Source organism: Vipera berus (assembly GCF_964194415.1).
Source record: "Vipera berus genome assembly, chromosome: 6".
Lineage (NCBI taxonomy): Eukaryota > Metazoa > Chordata > Lepidosauria > Squamata > Viperidae > Vipera > Vipera berus.
The window spans coordinates 26,881,218-26,896,218 of record NC_138208.1 but is presented as its reverse complement, the minus strand read 5'-3'; the positions used below and the strand labels follow the sequence as shown (position 1 = coordinate 26,896,218).

General features: G+C 38.6%; 1 protein-coding gene across 1 annotated transcript in view; it reads right to left on the bottom strand.

Annotated features, from left to right (window-relative positions):
* CTTNBP2 (cortactin binding protein 2) overlaps positions 1-15,001 on the bottom strand; it is a 167,154-nt gene that overhangs the window by 143,408 nt on the left and 8,745 nt on the right. Inside the window, exon 2 of the mRNA XM_081331681.1 lies at positions 3,353-3,460. Coding sequence (XP_081187807.1) covers positions 3,353-3,460 — 108 coding nt within the window. The remainder of the gene's footprint in view (positions 1-3,352; positions 3,461-15,001) is intronic.

Genomic DNA, 15,001 nt, shown 5'->3' with positions numbered 1-15,001 from the left:
ATTATTTAAGAAAGGCCACATGACAAAAAAAGAAAATTGCTGTATATTCTTGTATTCGTATCATCACCAAGCAGTGCACTGGTGGTCTTAAAATATTTCTTCTTGTCTAATCATACAAGATAAAAAGATAATGCAAACTAGTTTATAAAGCATGGAATGTATTATCTACAGAAGACCATGTACAATGTATATATAATGCATCTTACACAGTATATCCAATATTATTTCCATTTACTTATTCTCAGGTTATTATACATATGCTGCTTCATTAGAGAAACATCACCATTTATAGCCCACAGTGTGTGGGCTATATTAATCTTCAAGTCTGACACACAACAGCATTTAAAGCTAAGGATTTTCTGACAAGTTGTTTGTGTTTTATAGGTTTTCAGTGTCAGTCACAAACCATTTTAGAGGGTTCTGTATTTTTAAACGCTAATATTTTCAGTTGATAGTATTAATATTTCTATTAATTTTAGCAAGCAGAGGAAGATTTGGAAACATTCTTTCATTTACACAAGAATGTTATAATACAGTATGGTTATGCATCTTCATGTGCATCTACATAAGCAATGCAATACTTCCTAAGTCAGGGCTTTTCAACCTTTTCACCCATTGTGCCACTTTTATGATATGGCAACATCCCAGTACCACCAGTCGCCCAGCAAGGTGTCAAAAACTTGATGACAAAAAAAAGGAAAAAAGTGATGAAGTACAGGTAGTCCTCGACTTACAACAGTTCGCTTAGTGACTGTTCAAAGTTACAATGGCACTGAAAAAAGTGCCCCCCAAGCCACAGCCGAGCAAGACACCTGCCTGCCCGCCCGGCGGCGCTCTTCCTCCTGTCCGAGGTTTTCATTGTTGTGAGCATTTCTGTTGAGGGTGGGGTGGGGGTGTTTGGTTTTTATTCTCCCCCCACCTCTGCTGGGTGGTTGCAGCAGGTTTTGGTCACTTCACATGACCCTGGGACACTGTGACTGTCATAAATATGAATCGGTTGCCAAGCATCTGAATGTAAATCAAAGACCCTGGAGATGCTGCAACATTCCAGCTGATCGGCACTTCTTCTGGGCTCAGAAGCACCAAGATCAGCGTCGAGCTCCAGCTGGATCCTGGCACTGATCCTGGTGCTTCCGCTGATCCCCGACAGCCCTGCAGCTCCAGTCGTCTCTCACTCAGGCTTGTGCGGTGCTGCCACCAGTTCAGCTCATTCCCCTCCCCCGCTACCACTTTCCTAGGATGGTCGTGTACCACCTGCCAGGTGCCAATGTACCACAGGTGGTACCCGTACCACTGGTTGAAAAGCCCTGTCCTAAGTAATAGCATTGCTTGAATATTGTTTTTAATGCAAATAAGAACGTACACCTCTGTTTGGGCCATTAATTGATGACTGTGGTTAAAATTGAATGGCACACTCTAAATTGGATCAAGCTAAGAGAACAATGCTAATATTTTTTGCCACCTGAAGAATTGTAAAAAAAAGAAATTTGAAGTGAAAATGCAACAATCTTATTTAAACTGGGATGTCAAAATAAAGCTAGTTAGTTGATGACTTAATTATTCAAAGAAAAAAAAAGAATATTCACTATATTTATAAACCACAAATAACTAGTCAAATGACTTAATCCAATCCAAAGATAATGTGTAGAGAGTTCCACAGGTCTTTTTTTCCCATAGCAGTGCTGTGTGTGTGTGTGTGTGTGTGTGTGTGTGTGTGTGTGTGTGTGTGTGAGAGAGAGAGAGAGAGAGAGAGAGAGAGAGAGAGAGAGAGAGAGAAGAGAAAGAGAAAGAGAAAGAGAAAGAGAAAGAGAAAGAGAGAAATGGACATGATATGCTTTGGATAGAGAAATTCAAGACATGCATGGACTTATATTGTAAGATCTATGCATGGCTTCAATTTCTCTATCCAAATTCTACTAGATGATATGAAGTATTAAGCATATGAAACAGCAAGTCAAATCAGATGTAGCAAAGTAGCATCTTTACAGATAGCAGTATTTCAGAATTTTAAGCCGAAGGTTTTCTTGTTCCATCTAAAGCCAACAGTTATTAAATGTAGGATTCTGGCATGCCTCCATCTCTCCCTTTTACAGCAAACCTGGACCTTGCACTCATTGATTAGGAAGAGCGGAGAGAGCTAGATTTATGAAGGCATGCATATACCCATGTACCCATTACTAACAACAGGAATGATATAACTTGTGGCTACTCATTATAGAACACATGAGATTCTATCAGGCATCTTGTGGATTCTGTAATATATAGCTGGTATAGCCTAAATAATCAAGTTGCATTAGAAGTTTTTGCCAACCTGAACCCCTCCAGGAGCTAGACTACAAATTCCAGAATTCTTAGTAAGCTGTTAGACATGCTACTGGCAATTATAGAAACTGCAGGCAACTTAATTACCAAGTAACCTGGTTCCCAGTTTCTTTCTGGGTGCAATACAACCTTGCATAGTATGGATCAAGGCAATTTGCAGGACTACTTCTTCCTGAGGGTATCTTCTCATTCTGTCAGGTCAGACAGGATGGGCACACACCAGATCCTTTCTCTTAAACTTAAGGAGTCCTAGTGGACAGTCACTTAAATATGAGCCAGCAGTGTGCTGCAGCTAACAAAAAAGCCAACACAGGCTGCATTATTAGGGATAATCAAGACTACATGAAGTATTAATACCACTTGATAATGCCTTGGTAAGACCATACTTGGAATATTTTATCCGGTTTTGGTCACCACAATATAAAAATATGTTGAGACTCTAGAAAAAGTGCAGAGAAGAGCAACAAAGATGATTAGAGGATTGGAAGCTAGAACATATGAAGAAGAGTTGCAGGAATTGTATATGTTTAGTTTAATGAAAAAAAGGACTAGACGTGGCATGATAGCAGTGTTCCAATATCTAACGGGATGTCACAAAGAAGAGGGGGTCAAACTATTTTCTAAAGCACAAGAAGACAAGACAAGAAGCAATGGATAGAAACTAATCAAGGAGAGAAGCAACCTAAAACTAAGGAGAAATTTCCTGACAGTGAGAACAAGTGAAACGACTTGCCTCTAGAAGTTTTGGGTGCTCCAACACTTGACCATAGTAAAACCTTCCCAGTATTTTTGTATTAATTATCAGTGTATTGTTTAATTAAACATTGCAGGACAATCTTTTGAAAGATCTTGCCCCAACAATATTCCTACAGACCTGGAACCTAAACAGAGATTCCAGAGTTCATCAAGTACCATCCTTTCTGATACTGAAATTTAATTATTCATCTATAGTTGTTAGAATCATTACTACATCTGAGCAATACTTTTAATTCTAGATTGAAAAATGTTTCTGTAATAAACAGTGACATACCCTCAAAGCTTCAATCACAAGATCTTGTGCTTCCAACTCTCCTTCTAAAATACTCAGAAGCATCCTCAATTCTGATTTGCTGAGACTGTCCACATCGAATTCTCTTTTCTGTAAAATAAAAGTAAATAAATGAGGTTCTGTGAAGGTGTTCCATCTAATGAAGTAGTAAAATAAAATTATTCCTGCAACAAGGTTCATTTATAAGTAAGGAAGAAAAAACAAATGTTTTCCTCTAAAGTCAAGCATATGCACTTCAGCAAGCAAGAAACTGAACAATCCCAAAATGATCAAGAAACTGCAATGATTCACCAGGGATTCAGCTCAACTTAAATAATACTTTACTTTTTCCTTCTTTACCCACCAATAATTGTGGCTACATAAATGCTGATGTATTTGAGAATGTCATATATTATGATGGGTTTGCTTTGACAGCTATCCACTCCACAGTGGAAGGCATGGATTGATTCATGTCTTACTTCTAGCTTTTAATGCTCCTAGAAACAGCAAGTAATCCCACTGCAATAAACAACAATAAAACTGTCAGTAAATACAGGAGCTAATCTCTACTCATCTTCCATGTAGCAGAGTCTAGGGCATATTTATAATTCAAGTCACCCTGTTTCTAAAAACAAGGTAAGCAGTTTTAGGTTCCCTGGCTACATAAAGATCTCAAAACCCTTAAATGATAATGGCCAAATATTATCAATTTATAATTGATTATCAATTATCAATTTATTTACTATGATAATAGAAGAAAAATATTACACATATTACTATAATGTCATACTAATAAAATATAAATTAAATTAATTCATGTTTATATTTCTTTTGGTCTCACCCACCATTTTGGAGCATGCAGTCCACAGCATACTGCTATGAAGCTAAACAGAACTGTTGGGCATGGGTAATGTTGCATCCCGCTATTCTAAAAATATTCTAAAGTAATAGATTTGTGTATACTCCCATGGTGTTTTTCTACATATTAAAGAAAATGCCATGTTGGGAAAACACAGCAAGTATTGTGGCCATACATTTTGTTTGGTCATCGAAGACAGACATGATTTCAACTCTTTTAAAATCTCTATGCTAAATGGTTGGACCTTTTACTACAGACTTTCCGTACTGCAGTTACTGACTTTGGCTGCCAGCAAGAAGGCATCCTGGCTGGTACTTTATGTTTTTTATAGTCCCCAAAAGTGCCTTTTTTGGAAATATTTATTTAAATATGTAATGTCACCATTCTAATTATACAGGGACTCAAGACAGGTCTTAACCTTATTTGTTGAATTTTTTAAATCAGTGATTGGGGAAATAAAACAAAGCAAAAAAGAAATCTTGTTCATCAACCTTTTGCTTTGGCTGTAAGGCTATAGATATGGTGGTGCATTTTTACATTAGCAAATATAGTCAGAATTCTTGTCCGATTAAGACTTTATTTTCAAGATGAAATATAAGATTTGTAACTGCTAGATTATTCTATTTGCATGTTCAAATAAGCATAAACTTATAACTTGCAACAAAGTCAATCCGGTTCCATGACACTGAATGTATTTTTATTTTCTCACTAAGTATATTTGTATTTCAGTATTTTGAAGTAGAATTGTTTAAATCTCATATTCATATCAATTCATTTCTTGGTTGTTACTTGTTCACATTAGGACCCAAACACCATATACAATAAAGATTACATTTTATCAATTTGATTTCATCCCAATACTTCAAACTTAAACTGTCCTCATCTGCACTGTTGCTCACTATCACTGAGTTATTTTCAGTTTATTGATTAAATTCTCTTTTGCTTTTTTATCAGCTTTCCACCAAGGATGAAAAGATAGAGATGATTTATGGTAAATATATGGAGCAAACTTTATAGTTAGCCAGAGACTGAAAGGCTGTAAAATTTTGGAAGTTCACATTTTAAAGCTACCTAAAAGCATATTTGTCAAAAACATCCTTTGAGCAGTCCTTTATGTATCAAATTTGCCTTTGCCTAACTTTTGGGGGATGTGGGTGAATCTGAATAATATTAAGAGTATTTTTAACAGATTCTGACCTATCTCACTTATGCAACTCTGAGTGATTCATGCAGTTAAAAAAATCACCACACAAACACATACATATGACCCAGTCAAATCCTCTTACTAATAGTTTTGGCAACACACTATTACCATAACTGGATCAAACATCAATTTCTGAAATTACTGGATTACTATCTACTTTTTCTAGAAAGTACCTGCATCCCACAAATTTCTGCTTTACAAAGGTCTGGTAAGATTTCCTGGCATCATTAGCCCTGTCCCAGCTGATCATGCTGGAAGTGTGAGAGCAGAGACTGGAAGAAAGCTAACAATTTCCAGGGTAAAGATGATTATGTAAAAATATCAAAACCATCCAAGATTATTATGTGATCCATTCAATATTTGTGAATTTAGGAAGAGTAGGAGAAGTAAACCCAGTATTTAATAAATTGAAGGGGAGGGGTGTAACATGTTTGTCTCTAACATCTTTGCACTGTAATGAGCCATTAGCTTAGAAGTGTGATTCCTATGTAAAAGAAAGATTGTTTAGTTGTGTGGGAGTTGGTGTTGAAAGAATTGAAAACAGATCCTTAAAAATATATAGTGTTTCAGAAAAAATGGACTGTACAAATTTTCTAAAATTCTGGAAGGAAAATAAAGGCATTCACATTATTTGCATATTTTAAAATATTCATTTCAAAAAGTACATTTCTAAATACACTTTGATCTTTTAACTTCTACAGTTGCAAGAAAAAATATGTGAGCCCTTTGGGATTACGTTGAGTTTTGCATGAATTGGCCATAAAATGCACTCTAAACGTCATGTAAGTCACAACAATAGAAAAACACAGTCTGCTTAAAATAATACTACACAAACATTAGCTGTTGTCATGTTTTAATTGAACATAAGCTGGAAACATTTTAATTTTGTTGAATGCAGTGGAACTGACTTCTGAATAAACCTACCCAGAATTTTACTGCATTAGCAATTCAAATGATCAGACTTGTAATCCACAACATCCACAACTGGTTGCCTTATTGAGGGCCACGACAGCTGCATCAATACACAGGTTCTCTGGCCTCTTTGCAGGGACATGCATTTTCTCTTCTTGTCTTTCAGCACACCTTATTTTTATTTTTTTGCTCTTCCTGTTAGTGTCATGGTTCCAGTAGATGAGACCAATTAAAAGAACTTCAAGGCAAGGGTGTCTTCCTTAAAGAACACTTTTATTTGGCTACAAAATAACAACACATACTGGTGAACCCAAGACTAAATTCCCCTCCCCTTGGTTACAAAAATACAAGTTGCAATTCCCACCCCAAATTAGTTCTCATAAATCACATTCATCAATTGTTTGAAAATGCGGGAACTCCTCCCAGCTCTCCAGCCCGCCAAAATGTTATCAACGACTTTGGTACCCATACATGTGAAATGTTTTGGCTAACTGAAAACTACACCCTCCTCTTTCTTCTAACTAAATAAGTAGCAATAAAGACAAAATGAAAATGGCTTCAGTTCGGTTTGTCACAGCATTGACATTTGGCTCCCCTTAAAAGAAAGGAGAAATGCTGCAAATCAAACAAGAATAACAGTTAAGAATCCCCTCTTGGTTTACTTGGATGTTTATCATAGAATTTGCGTATCAATCTGTCAGCTTTCACATCAGTACTTTTCACCCAGGTGGCTTCTGACAACAGATATCCCTTCCACTGCACTAAATATTGCAATTTTCCCTTGTATAATCTAGCATCAAGGATAAACTTTTTATTTTATTTTATTTTTTATTTATTTTATTATGGGACTTATATGCCGCCCTATCTCCCAGAGGACTCAGCATGGCTAACAACAATAAAAACCAACAGCTTTATGAAGCTTTACTTCATAATGAGTCTCTCCACCCACCACAAGTGCTTATTTAGGAGGGGGTCTCAGAATTGATTTTCTGAAAGGTTTTAACAGACTGCAGTGGAACACTGGATGGATCTTTCCTAAAAGATGAGGGAGTTTTAATTCCACAGTGACTGGGTTTATGATTCGCACTATAGGAAATGGTCCTAAATATTTTGCTCCTAATTTTTTGCCAAGTAATTTTTGTCATAGATACTTTATAGAAAGATAAACCTTTTCTCCCACATGGAAAGGTTTCTGATGTGCTCTTTTCTTATCAGCTTGCTTTTTGTAAAACTCTTGAGGCTTTTGTTAAAGCTTTTTTTGTATTATCCCACACACCCGTCCAGGCAGACACCCACTGATCTAATGTCTGAGAGTAGGGGGGTCCTGGGGTTATTCAGGCATTGGAATAAAATCCCTTCCAGTAGCTATCTTGAATGGCGTAATTTGTCTGTTGGTAATCAACGTAGCACCTAAGATACTGCTCCACCATTGTGTTCGCTTTTCAGATGCTCCATTCGTAGAGGGATGAAAAGCCGATGACAGTCCTTGTGTAAAACCAATCAGTTTGAGGAAATCTCTCCAGAATCTGGCCGTAAATTGACCCCCCCCATCAGAAATTATTCATTTTGGTGCACCATGCAACCAGTAGATATGTTTAAGAAACAATTTGGCTATAAAGTGAGCTTGCTTTGAAAAAAGGTCAATCACAGTTCATATTACCATATTCCCTCTACTCTCTGGTAATTCAACAACAAAATCCATAGCGATATCTTCCCACGGCTGAGAAGGGCCTGCAACAGGCTGCAATAGTCTAGGAGAATTTCTTGGAATCCTTTTCATAGACTGCACAGACTGCACAACTTTTTACATAATTCTCCATATCATTTTTTAAATCTTGGCCACCAAAATTGCCTCTGAATTAAATGTAGTGTCTTTAAATAACCAAAGTGACCAGCTTGCTTAACATCATGCCTGTGTTGGAGTGCTTGGAGCCTGAGCAATTCCGGCAAATACAATTTCCCCCCTTTCCAAGCCAATCCATCCCTATGTGTCAGGATGGTTCGATTTTCCTTGAACCATCGGTCATTTTTTAGTTCTTGTTTTAATTTCTCTGTTAATGAATCATTTGGATTAGATGACCTCATGTGTTGTCATCTTCTGGGGTTTATTTGAGAAATAACTTGTGATGCTGGCATGATAGGGTTTATAATTTGTTTACGTTGGCTTTTATATTGAGGTAACCTAGAGAGGGCATCAGCTAATTTTTTTTACCCTGGTATATATTTCAGGGTAAAGTTAAAACAATTAAAATATTGCGCCCAGCGGACTTGTTTGGGAGAGAGTTTGCGGGGAGTTTTCAGTACTTCTAAGTTTTTGTGATCAGTCCAAACCTCAAAAGGCACCTTGCTTCCCTCTAGGAAATGACGCCAAGTCAGTTAAGCCCACCGGATTGCAAAGGCTTCTTTCTTCCAGACAGCCCATCTCGGTTCTGTGTCAGTGAGGTTTTTTTTATTGAAAAGTTTTACAATACATTTTATCTTTAGCAAAACAAAACCCCTCCCAACCCCCTCCCCTCCCACCCTCTTCCCACTCCCCAACCCTCCCCAACCCCTCCCTCCCTTTCCCCTCCCCCCCCCCGACTTCCCAGAGCTGAGTACAGGGTATAAAAATACAAACATTCATGATCTAACTTATGCAAACAATCCTAAACTATTTAAAGTATCGCACTTTAACTCATATAGATAAACTCCAAATGTATATATATCATATCAATAATTGTTGTTGTTGTTGTTAGTTGCGAAGTCATGTCCGACCCATCGCGACCCTATGGACAATGTTCCTCCAGGCCTTCCTGTCCTCTACTATCTTCTGGAGTCCATTTAAGCTCACGCCTACTGCTTCAGTGACTCCATCCAGCCACCTCATTCTCTGTCGTCCCCTTCTTCTATTGCCCTCAATCTTTCCCAGCATTAGGCTCTTCTCCAGTGAGTCCTTCCTTCTCATTAGGTGGCCAAAGTATTTGAGTTTTAGCTTCAGGATCTGGCCTTCTAAAGAGCAGTCAGGGTTGATCTCCTCTAGGACTGACTGGTTTGATCGCCTTGCAGTCCAAGGAACTCGCAGGAGTCTTCTCCAGCACCATAGTTCAAAGGCTTCAATTCTTTGGCGCTCAGCCTTTCTTATGGTCCAACTTTCACTGCCATACATTGCAACTGGGAAGACCATAGCCTTGACTATACGCACTTTTGTTGACAGGGTGATGTCTCTGCTTTTTAGTGTGCTGTCTAGATTTGCCATGGCTTTCCTCCCAAGGAGCAAGCGTCTTTTAATTTCTTGGCTACAGTCCCCATCTGCAGTGATCTTGGAGCCCAGGAAAATAAAATCTGTCACTACCTCCATTTCTTCCCCATCTATTTGCCAGGAATTGAGAGGGCCAGATGCCATGATCTTGGTTTTCTTAATGTTTAATTTCAATCCAAGTTTTGCACTCTCCTTCTTCACCCGCAACAAGAGGCTCTTTAGTTCTTCTTCACTTTCTGCCATTAGAGTGGTATCATCTGCATATCTTAGGTTGTTGATGTTTCTTCCGGCAATCTTAATTCCAACTTTTGATTCATCTAGCCCTGCCTTTCTCATGATGTGCTCTGCATATAAGTTAAACAGGCAAGGCGACAGTATACAGCCTTGCTGGACTCCTTTCCCAATTTTGAACCAATCAGTGGTTCCGTGTCCAGTTCTCACTGTTGCTTCTTGGCCCGCATATAGATTTCTCAAGAGACAAATAAGATGGTCTGGTATGCCCATCTCTTTAAGGACTTGCCAGAGTTTGTTATGATCCACACAATCAAAGGCTTTAGCATAGTCAATGAAGCAGAAGTAGATGTTTTTCTGGAACTCTCTAGCTTTCTCCATGATCCAGCGTAAGTTAGCAATTTGATCTCTAGTTCCTCTGCCTCTTCGAAATCCTGCCTGTACTTCTGGTAGTTCTCGATCCACATACTGCTGGAGTCTAGCTTGTAGAATTTTAAGCATAACTTTACTAGCATGAGAAATGAGTGCAATGGTGCGATAGTTTGAACATTCTTTGGCACTGCCTTTCTTTGGAATTGGAATGTAAACTGATCTTTTCCAATCCTGTGGCCACTGTTGAGTTTTCCAAATTTGCTGGCAAATTGAGTGTAGCACTTTTACTGCATTGTCTTTTAAGATTTTGAATAGCTCAGCTGGAATACTGTCACCTCCACTAGCTTTGTTGTTGCTCAGCTTTTCTAAGGCCCACTTCACATTCACATTCTAGGATGTCTGGCTCGAGGTCAGTGACCACCTCATTGTGATTATCAGGGACGTTAAGCTCATTCTTGTATAGTTCTTCTGTGTAATTTTGCCACCTCTTCTTAATCTCTTCTGCCTCTGTTAGGTCCCTGCCATTTTGGTCCTTTATCATGCCCATTTTTGCATGAAACGTTCCTTTCATCTCTCCAATTTTCTTGAAAAGATCTCTGGTCCTCCCTATTCTATTGTTTTCTTCTATTTCTTTTCACTGTTCATTTAAGAAGGCATTCTTATCTCTTCTAGCTATTCTTTGGAATTCTGCATTTAATTGGGCATATCTTTCTTTTTCTCCCTTGCCTTTCGCTTCCCTCCTTTCCTCAGCTATTTGCAAAGCTTCCTCAGACAGCCATTTTGCTTTCTTGCATTTCTTTTTCTTTGGGATGGTTTTGGTTGCTACCTGTTGTACAATGTTGCGAACCTCTGTCCATAGTTCTTCAGGCACTCTGTCTATCAGATCCAATTCCTTAAATCTATTTGTCACCTCAACTGTATATTCAACAGGGATATGATTTAATTCATACCTGACTGGCCTAGCGCTTTTCCCTACTTTCTTTAATTTAAGCCTAAACTTTGCAAGGAGAAGCTCATGGTCTGAGCCACAGTCAGCTCCTGGTCTTGTTTTTACTGACTGTATAGAGCTTCTCCATCTTTGGCTGCAGAGCATATAGTCAATCTGATTTCTGTGTTGACCGTCTGGTGATGTCCATGTGTAAAGCCGTCTCTTGGGTTGTTGGAAAAGAGTGTTTGCTATGACCATCGTATTCTCTTGACAAAATTCTATCAGCCTGTGCCCTGCTTCATTTTGTACTCCAAGGCCAAACTTGCCTGTTATTCCTGTTATCTTTTGGCTTCCTACTTTAATCAATAATTATTCAAATGCAAAATAATACTTTTTAGTCCCATATTTGCTCCGTAGTATCTCTCTGTTGCAAATAGTCTTTCAGGTGCACTAAGATCTTTACCATATCCTCGAAATTAAAAACTTTACAGTCCATTCTTCTGTAATCAGTAATTCTACCTTTTTACTAGAAATCTTACTGCCATAGTTAAATTCAACATCCATTTAATATCCACCACAATAATATCAATAATAGCCAATAAGAACAATCACAGACAAAACAATTTTATATCAATAATTAAAAACTATTCTCCTTTCCAACTGGGCTTTAAATTTCCATACTAAAATCAAGTTTATAAAACCTTTCCTCCTCCTAATATATTATACAGCTTGAAGTACCATACATTACTTTCCAAACTTAAATTTTTTTTATATAGTTACATCATTCTTATATTTTCTATTACATATTTCATTATTGCCCATAAAGATATTACAAGTTAACTTTCATCTATAATTTTTCCCAAACTCGCACCAGAGCATATCACAAAGTATATACCTGGAACACAATCCACCTTCTTATCACACCATAAATATGCATACCAACCAAATAGCAAATCATAACCTAGAAAATGTCAGTAAGCACTACTACAAATCTTCCCAATTAAATTTTATAATTATCTTAAAATTAAAGCAACATAAAATATCAACACATAGTTATTTTATAAGGGTGAAAAGTATATCCCCAAATATTTAGCCCTTCTAACAATTTCAATTCCCATAATCTTTATTACATTATTATCTCCTTCAGTTATGCAACTAAGTCTTCAGGCTTGGCTCATTCGTCTAGAAGCAGCACGCCTCTTCCAATTTCTGGCCTCCTCCAGTGATACTGAAATTTGATCCACTCCTGTAACTTTCTCATCTGTCTGCATTATTCCTTCAGCACCTTGTAGATTCTCTCTGTGTCGTTGAGACTCTCTCTCACCTTTCTTCTTTGTAGATTCCAAAAGTGGTATGGGGGCTGCTTTTAAAACATTACTGTAGAAATCGCGTGCCTGAATCACCGTAGTAAGACGATGCCTCGTACCTTCATAGGTCACCACCATACCCACTGGTATCTGCCATCTAAACTTGATATCACGTCGTCTCAATTCTTGTGTCAAAAAAGCAAATTCCTTCCTTTTTCTTAAAATTCTTGGAGGGATCTCTTTTAAAATCAAAACTTTTTGCTCAGCAATTACAAAATCAATGTTATATGAGGCCTGAATAACTTCATTTCTAATCATTCTCTTTGTAAAATAAACCACCACATCTCTGGGTAATTTCCTTTGTCTTGCAATCCAAGAATTCACACAAAAATTTTATCTATATCTTCCATTATTTCATCTGCTGGTCGTCCCAGCACCCCTTCTAGAGCCTCAGAAACCATTTTCTTCAAATTTTCTTTAGGATTTTCTTTTAAGCCTCTAATCCTTAAAGCAAACTCCATCTGATAATACTGTGTCGAGGTCAAATCACAATCAATTTTCTCTACCACATTTTCAGTTTCTGTCATTTTTGCTTCCAATCTAATATCATTTTGACTGAGATCTTCCACTCTTTCATCCAAATTCTCAATACATATAGCCATGCCTTGCAATGCAGATAAAATGTCTGCTCTCAGTTCTGTTAATTTCTCTGTAATCTTTTCATCCATAACCTTAGCTAGTTTTTCTGTTAACTTCTCCTCCAACTTTTTGTCCATTATCTCAACAAATTGTTGCAGTTGCTTTTCCATAGTCTCTTGCAGCACATTCTGCAAATCCTTTACTGTAAGGGCTGATGCAATTACGGGTGCAGGGGACAATAAAGCTTGCAGCAAAGACTGCTGCACCAGAGCAAGAACTTTAGAAGATATAGCCGCCATTTTCACCCACTATTGTTTGCTATGCACTTCCACTTACAAGCTCAGCAAAGTCCATTGAGTTAAAGATCAAAAGACCATCTTCACCAAAATCTCCTGTATCGCTCTGCCTGCGTCCTCGTTCTCCAAAGTTCTTTCTTGCTAGCAGGGATGGTTGCAAACGCCCTGTTCTGCTCCAAAAAACCCGGAGCAGAGGCGCCTCGCAGTCCGGAGCATGCCCAGGCTTCGGGGGTGCTCAATCCTTCGGCCGCCAAAACTTTAAGTTCTGGCAGCCCCAGAGAGCTCTACCCCTACCTGGGCGCTCACCCCCTCCTCTTCTCCCGAGGGGGCTTCCGAGCCGCCGAAACAGCTGATTGGCGCTGTTTTCGGCGGCTCTACGGAGCCGCGAGGCTGACAGCCGAAGAATGGCTGCCTCCGGCGACGCCTTGCCATCCAGAAGCCGTCAGTGAGGTTTTTTTGACATGTAAGCACAGGGTTGTAATTCTCCTTTAGGGTTTTTTTGTAGTAGGACTGCCCCCACAGTCACATTGCTGGCATCAGCTTGAATGGTAAACTGCTCCTCAGAATGAGGGTGCTTAAGAACTGGTTTGGTGGCAAACAGTCTTTTTAAATTCTCAAAAGCAGCTTGGTACTCTAACAACCAGCACAGGGGTTCACCTGGTTGTGGCTTACCCCCATCTTTACCAGTTTTGAATAGTTATGTGATGGGCAAAGCAATCTCAGCAAATGAGGAGATAAATTGGCAGTAGAAATTAGCAAATCCCAGAAAGCTTTGCAGTTGCTTTCAAGTTAGTGGGGGCTGCCATTCAATCACGGCTTTTACTTTAGCTGGGTCCATTTCTATTCCTTCACTGGAGATCCTGTAACCCAGGTAATCCAAACATGCCTGATGGAATTCGCATTTTGAGAATTTTGCATAGAGCTTTGCATTTAGCAGTTTTTTGAGTACTTCTCATACTAAAATTGTATGTTCTGCCATAGTCTCTGTACAGATTAAGATGTCATCAAGATAAACCAAAACCCCTTTATATAAATGATCATGCAGCACATGGTTGATCAGCTGCATGAACACAGCAGGAGCTCCTTGTAATCCAAAAGGCATGACTTTGAACTGATAACTACCCAGGGGGCTGTTAAAGGCAGTTTTCCATTTGTCACCTTTTCTTATTCTCATGCGATAACATGCCTCTCATAGGTCTAATTTGGTAAAAACTCACCCTTTTCCCAGGGGGGCTAACATGTCCTTCATTAATGGGAGAGGGTACATTTTCCACGCTGACCGCGTTCAGACCTTTAAAATCAATGAAGAGTCTAAGTGATCTATCTTTTTTCTCCTTAAAAAGTACAGGGGCGGCAACTTGGGATTTTGCAGGTTCAATGAAGCCCCTTACCAAATTTTTATCTATGTACTCTCTCAGTTCATTTACTTCGAGAGGGGTTGTTACATACATATACAATTTTGTCAATTTTGCTCCTGGCAGGATATCAATAGCACAGTCAGTGGTTCTATTGTGTGTGGGGGGGTAGGACATCACATTCTGTCTCACTAAACACTTCAGCCAAATCTCGGTATTTGCTGGGAATGAGAGGCACTCCTGGCAGAGGATCTGCTGCTGTTTTTAGAGTTTCAGATGGCTGCGTTGAGATCCCACTGGTGGCACTAGAG